At 37.8% G+C, this 7914-nt stretch overlaps 1 protein-coding gene across 1 annotated transcript in view; it reads right to left on the bottom strand.

The window, feature by feature from the left end:
* Positions 1 to 229: 229 nt before the first annotated feature.
* NDUFS4 (NADH dehydrogenase (ubiquinone) Fe-S protein 4, 18kDa (NADH-coenzyme Q reductase)) overlaps positions 230 to 7914 on the bottom strand; it is a 117890-nt gene continuing 110205 nt past the window's right edge. The window contains exon 5 of the mRNA XM_011939352.1: positions 230 to 446. Within this exon, the coding sequence (XP_011794742.1) occupies positions 343 to 446 (104 nt within the window). The 3' untranslated portion in view covers positions 230 to 342. The remainder of the gene's footprint in view (positions 447 to 7914) is intronic.

Raw genomic sequence — 7914 nt, 5'->3', positions numbered from 1 at the left:
TTAATGTTGGCTAGTGATTTATAAACAATATTAACTTGAGAATGGCTATAAAAAGCAAATATAAAACTTCAATGTTGCAGCTGATTTCAAGCATTCCTGTTAATCGATTCTAAGTACCAAGATTTCCCAGAGGTATGATCACCTCAAATCTTCTCTCTATATAGGAAATTGAAACATGCCCAATTTGAGACATCAAAAAACATTTAAAATAGACACCACAAAATGTATCTGTAGTTTAAAGGTCAAATTTATTAGGAGATTAAGCGATGTATTATACATGGACTATAAATACTGCACAGCTGACTTTATTCACAGTCAAGCACAGATATAGTCAGTGCCAACCTATTTTGTGGATACTCTTGTTCTTTTGTTCCAAGAAAAGTTTGCACCATAAGACTTGGACTTGGGTTTTGGAACCTTCCTCTCTTCAACGTCATAGCTCCATCCTAGGTGGAAAAAACAAAGACAAATCCACAGAAACAGAATTAAAGCAGATACCTGAAAAGCACAGCAAGCGGAGGCTAGCTTTTGTAACTTAATGTTCACTTATCATCAAGAGTATATGTCAACACATCTGAGATATACTTACTATTTGTTCCCTTATAATCCTCTATGAGAAAAGGGGCCAAAAGATTGCCTACAGATTATTTACCATATCTCAAGTTAAAGATGTAAACTATGATTCAGTTTCTCCTTGCTCAATTACTGATATCTATGTTTTAATTACATTAAAATTTCCATTGCTCTATGTGGTTTAACAAAGGACTTTAAAAACAGTTGCAATGAGGAGCGATGAACAACATAACCAACCTCACTATTCTTCCAAAAACTGGTTTCTTTACAAGAGTTTGGAACTCTTCCAAAGGGATATAGAAAAATATGTACGTGTGTGTGGGTGCGTGTGTGTACTACATAGTTGAAGTGGACCATGAGAAGTTACTTAGTTCAACCTCCTGGACTTGGACAGGCTACTGATTAAACTCAAAAAGATTTTCAACATTTCTTTTTTTTTTTTTGAGATGGAGTCTCGCTCTGTCGCCCAGGCTAGAGTGCAGTGGCTGGATCTCAGCTCACTGCAAGCTCCGCCTCCTGCCTCAGCCTCCCGAGTAGCTGGGACTACAGGCGCCCGCCACCTCACCCGGCTAGTTTTTTGTATTTTTTTTAGTAGAGACGGGGTTTCACCGTGTTAACCAGGATGGTCTCGATCTCCTGACCTCGTGATCCGCCCGTCTCGGCCTCCCAAAGTGCTGGGATTACAGGCTTGAGCCACCGCGCCCGGCCCTCAACATTTATTTCAAGGGCTATCTGCACTAATTGGACTCACATGCGAGTACCCGATAAACAGTGCAAATTGTTAGGCCTGACTAAAGGCCCACTAGATCAGAATCTTGGGTGGGGACCCAGGAAACTACACTTTATCAATTCCAGAAGATTTTTATGCACACAAAAGTAAGGGCCACTAATCAAAGCTGTCTGTTCTCTTCTGAGTATTTATATTTTCCATCCAAAGTCATTTCAGCATTTTGTAGTTTTGAAAACTGGGTATATGTATGTCTACATTTTCTGCACTAAGTTCTATTCTGTATTTCTCCTAAAACATGGGCAACAAATCAACATCCTCCTCCTTAAAAATATAATTAAGTCATTCTTTTATTCCCTAAGCTAGGCAACTCCTATAACATTCACTTTTCTTCATAAAATCCATTTTCCCACACCTGTAATTTATTCTTCTCGTAGGACTTTATTCAAAGAACTCATCTTGAAACATCTAATTCATGGCTGTATCACGCAGTCACGTATAAAATGTCCAAAATGTGATTATTATATGGTCTAATTAAGTGAGCTTCTTGACCTTGGTGAGTATAGTACGTTCTGCCACAAAGCTTACATTTCAATAGTCCCTTAGTTAGTACTCAGTTTTATCACAAAAGTTAAGCCTACGAAACTCAACTCATCAAAGTATACTACTGCTACTGTACACAAGGGAAAGTAACAACATTTAACAGAGTATGTTAATTTAAACTTTTAATCTACTTTATCCATAACAGAATATTACATTCCCAACTGCTGGAACTCCATCTCGAAAGAAAGTCCAATAACTATAAGGAAAAGGGGAAGCAGGAAAGCAAATGAAACATCAGAATCCAGGAGAGAAAATACTAATTTACTTGCTCAACATAACCTTACTTTCACAGAGTAGAAAATATGTTTTGAGAACTTTCTTATTCATTAAAAAAAGTTACAAAGCTATAGCTTACCTTAAGAGAATCTGGACTTATAAAGTATGTACGTAACAAGTAGTTATCTCCATTTCAAAAAATTTACTAAAGGGCATAAGAAAACTTTGTATTTCATAAGGTTGTCATGAGGATTAAAGTACACGTCTTGTACTTCATAAGGATGTCATAATTCATGTAAAGTGCTTAGAAAGCACCCCCACTTAACATTTATTGATTTCTATGAGAAAGAACCTTTATATGAAGTAATATTATCCCCCTTGTACAGCTGAGTAAACTGAGGCTCAGAGAGGTTAGTAACTAACGTAAGGTCACTCAGCCAAGAAGGGACAGAATCAGGATTTAAACACAGCTGGCCGGATTTTGGAGGCTACGCCTTACCTATTATGCTGCACTGTCTCTTGTGGTTTATAGTAGGCACTCAATAAATGTTAAGTATTATTTGGTCCTCAAATTTGATTCACAACTTCCTAGCAACATGTCTCTATATAAATTTCCATTACATTAGAGCCCACTAAATTTGAATTTGTGATGTTTCGGGTATAGCTAGCTATAATCTAACCTAGTTATTAACTACAGAAACGGGTTTTGGTAAGCAAATTAATACTTTGATCTGAGCATAATAACTTTAAAATTATAAACTTCTTAAGCACTTCCCATATTAACCAGCGAACGATGCTGATAATATTCAATTTAATAAAGGAGGTATAACAATATTTACCGAGCATTGCCATTCATTTGATAAATATTGTTGATTGCCAACTCCATGTCAGAGGCTGTTTTTAGACAGTGAAGGAAGACTAGTGAATAAAACAGAAAATTTTCCTGAACTTCTTGAAGTTAGTAGGGGAAGAAAAGTTAGTAAGTATATAGTATATTAGGTGCTAATACAGTAATACCTAAATTTAAAATGTGTATTACATCCTAGTAAGTACTAAGGAGAAAACATTTTAGATGGGGTATACAGGGGAGCCCTCCCTCCCTGAGAAGTGGGCAGAGAACAGTAACTGCAAAGGCCCTGAGGCAAGAGCATTCCTGGTGCACTAGGTAGTATGTTCTAGTCCCCATGCTGAGTGCTTGAAATGTATTTTTATTGAAATTTTATGTATGGAGTTTATAGGTTGCATGGCTATAAGGAAGGCATTGTATATCTTAATTTTACATTAACTTAAAAAAAATAGAGAAAATAAACAGCCTAAGGTCACAGGGCTAATAAGTGGCAAAACCAGGATTTTAACCCAGACGGACTTTAACACCTAACTACTTTATTAATAAAACTACATTTCTTTTTTTTTTTTTTGAGATGGAGTCTTGCTTTGTCGTCCAGGCTGGAGTACAGTGGCGTGATCTCAGCTCACTGCAAGCTCTGCCTCCCGGGTTCACGCCATTCTCCTGCCTCAGCCTCCTGAGTATCTGGGACTATAGGCGCCCGCCACCTCACCCGGCTAGTTTTTTGTATTTTTTTTAGTAGAGACAGGGTTTCACCGTGTTAGCCAGGATGGTCTTGATCTGCTGACCTTGTGATCTGCCCGCCTCGGCCTCCCAAGGTGCTGGGGTTACAGGTGTGAGCCACCGCGCTTGGCGTAAAACTGCATTTCTTTAAAAATATCCTGCAATTACAAGTTTTATCTATTTCATTCATTTCCTTTTATTTGAAAAAACATGTTAAAAAGACTTTTAAGAATCCCTGGAAAATAAATCTATGCTCTACATATGCTCTCCCACAATTGTGAGGAAGGAAATGGTTTCTAGTGTAGATTCTGTATTTGGTTATAATGACAGCTGGAAAATTAACCCAAGACCTCCATAATCTTTCCTTGCCAAATGATAGCTAAGAAACCTAAATCTCTCTCCTCTTACTACCTCCCAACACACACTCACCAGGTCAATAAAGACATTAGGAAAGAAACTGCAGAAATGAGAAACCACTCAAGTATCTAGGAACCAGTAATATACACACAAACACAAACCTGATAGTCACTTTCTCATTCACTCAATTACCCTTTCAGCCACTAGGGAGAATTCTCTGTACTACATCAAATCTCAGACACAGATCTAATATCTATTCTGGTTACGGAGTTTCAAAATGTGGTCAGGGTCACTGCAATGTGAGAAGAATGAAGTTTTATACACATAAAAGAACAACTAGTTTGGGTTTTCTCCTGGTAACTAAGGAGTGAGCTGGCTCCTGGGAATTGTGAGCCAGATTACAGTTGCTGTTGATGGTGATAACAACAATAAATAGAAGTATCATGACAGGGATTGGAATGTGAATGGGCAAAGCACCCTGTGAAAAACAAACAAAAATACACACAGAAGCAGCCTGCATTTGCTAATAGGATCCATCTCTATATAATTACCACTGACCACTCATGATTGTTAGGATGTGTAGGGCAAAAAATTTATTATCTTCCCATTTCTCTGTGATAAACAACTTTGTTTCCAAAGTTGTACATGCAACTGTGCTTCCCTAAACGCAAGGGAGTATATGAGGAAGTCCAATGACAATTCACAATAGAGACTAAAACTAAAGTAAGAATCCACGTACATCTTTGGATTTTCTATTCATTATTCAGAAAACTTTCCTACTATGTAGGGCTGTCATCACAATAAACATTTGCTGTTTTTTGAGATACTGTTAAGAATCTGATCACATTTCCAAGCATCCTCCTCCCAAGGTGTTTATCTTACAGTGCCTGGATGAACAAATTTACTGGTCCCACTATACTCGAATATAAAGGTTACCTGAGCAAACAGTGAAGTTGAGCTAAAAAGATAAAACTCTAAGAATAACAACACTTGAAAGGACATTAAGCATGTGTGCTTAAGAATAGGTAAGTTACACAAATTATACTCATCTTTCCTACTTCCTATTTGAAACTTGTTGCTAAAAAGAAAGAATATATTTTGCAAGAAATAAAATAGATATTACACGTTTAAATTTCTATAACAATGTCTTTTTTTAACCCTAAAATATATATACATATATATATATTTTTAAAGAAAGAGTCCAAACTTGTTTTTCTGAATGGGAACATGGAAGTGAAAATACTTGCACTCTCCAAAGAATGCTTATATAAAATGAAGGTATAGTCTACAATCATAATGGTCCCATATGTTGTCCTATAGGGTACTGAAAACCAGCCCCTTGCTCTTCCCAGCTGTGCAACAGAAGAAGATCAAAGCAATGGAGTCCAAGGCAGCTGCCCCAGGGATGGGTCAAGCTCCCAGTGCTGCCGTCACTTCCTAGAGGACAGTAGCCATATGGCACAGATTTGCCACAAACCCAACTACTAACACCTAAATGATGAGAAGCTGACTCCCTTTGCTGTTTCACACACTGAAATGCTTTCACAAAAATAGCTTGAACTTTAAGCCCTAGTATCATTTCCCTTTGGAAAATGCTGTAGTAAACTTAAAATGTGATCTTTAACATCCCATGCCCATTTTTTTTTCTGAAATATGCCAGTTTATTTTGTAGATCTCCACATTGTGGTTGGAATATTCTATTCCCTATGATATAAATGGTATAATCTTTTCAAATGCCAAAAACCCCCAACCTCTGAACAAAACCAGGCCACAATTAACTTATGAATTCCACATATAAGACAGAAAAATAAAATCAATTCCATTCATTTTTATGCAGAATCATTTCATTTACGGTTCAGTAATATAAAAATACAAACATCCCATCAGTTCTTTTATTGCTTGTGAAATGTTTTAACTCAACCTTGATTGACGTTCTGTGAAAGGTCTTTCTTCTCTAATAACCTAATCTCAAACCCTGACATCAGTTTGGAAGTGAACAGCTAAATGATTTTTCCTACTCTCCATTTGTGCACTGAATAAGAACTACCACATAATTTGGCACAAACTGACGTAACTGACAGTCACTTCCAACTGAAGCATGGGATCAGAAGCACAAAGCTTTGGGAGGCCAAAGCAAAGTACACTGGTACTTGGCAGGTTTCTAGATTCTTCACCAGGCTATGCGCCCATATTATATCTGGCTGAAAGCAGAGCATAACCCTAACATATAATTTTGAGGAGGAGAAAAGAAAAATAGCTTTTTAGGAATTTCACTTTAAAAGTATCTTTACTTTGAAATTACCAATTAGATATATAATATGGGGTAGGGTAGGGTAGGGTAGGGGGTAAATGGTTCAGAATAACGTAAAAGTATCCTAGATCTTTAGAAAATCCTATGGAGAAATAAGAGCAGTTTTGGATACACTGCAAAGCAAGTCTTCCCATGAAGTTTCTATAAAGTGATTTAAATAAGCAAATAAGGTGAAAACATGAGGCACCTGAAATATTTGTTAGATTAGTAGTACCCTACACCTGCTGTAGATGTGATACCTCTCAAACCCCAAAATACTGCTTTGATGTGACAGTCAACGGCCCCTTGAAATTTTATCTTTTCAAATAATACACTTGTTATGTAATATTACTATTATTTCCAAAGCAGTAGTTGGAACTATTCAGCATTTGCCACAAAACAAACCAAGGTAGTAATCCACTACTCCAGCTGTTGTGTTCCAAAAGTACATCTGAAAGTCAGTCATTAGAAATTTAGAACACATTTTTCTGGAGAAAAAATCTACACAAATAGCCAAAAACCACTCCCAGAGATTTGCAGGCTCCTCACAGGGATTCTCAGAATCCTATTTAATCTATAATATACCAGGAATGTCACTAAGCCACCATATATAATTCTCTCTAGCTCTCGCGCGCTCTCTCGCTTGCAAGCTCGCTGTCGCCCTTGCCTTAGCAGTATTTTCCTAGCGACAGACAGGATACGGGATTAGACACTGGGAGGAAAAAGCTATGTATATAAAAAAAAAATCTTTCGTGAATTCACCTATTAACTGAAGTTTGTGACTACTATCAACACCCATGGTGCTTCTGTGGTCATTTGTGACATGTGGAGAATGCCAAAAAATTTGAGTCCTGTAACACACATTTCTAAATGAGGGGAAGCAGGATAATGCTCTGCCTTCTTGTTTCAGCTCTCATACTGTAAACAAGCATACTTTCTGTGCTCTATTTAGTGCCAATTTTTTGCATTTCTGTGCTGCTTTTTGGTAGTTTCACTGTTTAAAATGGTCCCCAAACATTATGCTGAAATGTTATCTAGTGTTCCAAGAAAGCTGTGATGTGCCAATACGTGTTTCAGATAAGCTTTGTTTAGGCATGAGTTATAGTGCTGTTGGTTGTGAGTTCAATGTTGACGAATTAACTGTATTAAATAAGGTGTCTTTAAACAAAAACGCACATAGAAAAAGGTTATGTACTGGTCAGATGACAAACTATGTGACCAGAGGCCTGCAGGAACCTAACCATGTATATCCCCAGGAATAAGAATTCTTGCTAATTTAGTGTTTCATAGTGACTTTAAAGAACATAACTGTGGGGCCTGGCACGGTGGCTTGCGCCTGTAATTCCAGCACTTTTGGAGGCCGAGGCAGGCAGACTATGAGGTCAGGAGATCAAGACCATCCTGGCTAACACAGTGAAACCCTATCTCCACTAAAAATATAAAAAATTAGCCAGGCGTGGTGGCGGGCACCTGTAGTCCCAGCTACTTGGGGGGCTGAGGCAGGAGAATGGTGTGAACCTGGGAGGCGGAGCTTGCAATGAGCCGAGATTGAGCCACTGCACTCCAGCCTGGGTGACA

The sequence above is a fragment of the Colobus angolensis genome, unplaced genomic scaffold (genome assembly GCF_000951035.1).
Source record: "Colobus angolensis palliatus isolate OR3802 unplaced genomic scaffold, Cang.pa_1.0 Scaffold180, whole genome shotgun sequence".
In the NCBI taxonomy this organism is placed as follows: domain Eukaryota; kingdom Metazoa; phylum Chordata; class Mammalia; order Primates; family Cercopithecidae; genus Colobus; species Colobus angolensis.
Note: the sequence above shows the minus strand (reverse complement) of the source record. Positions and strands in the feature narration are given on the sequence as shown.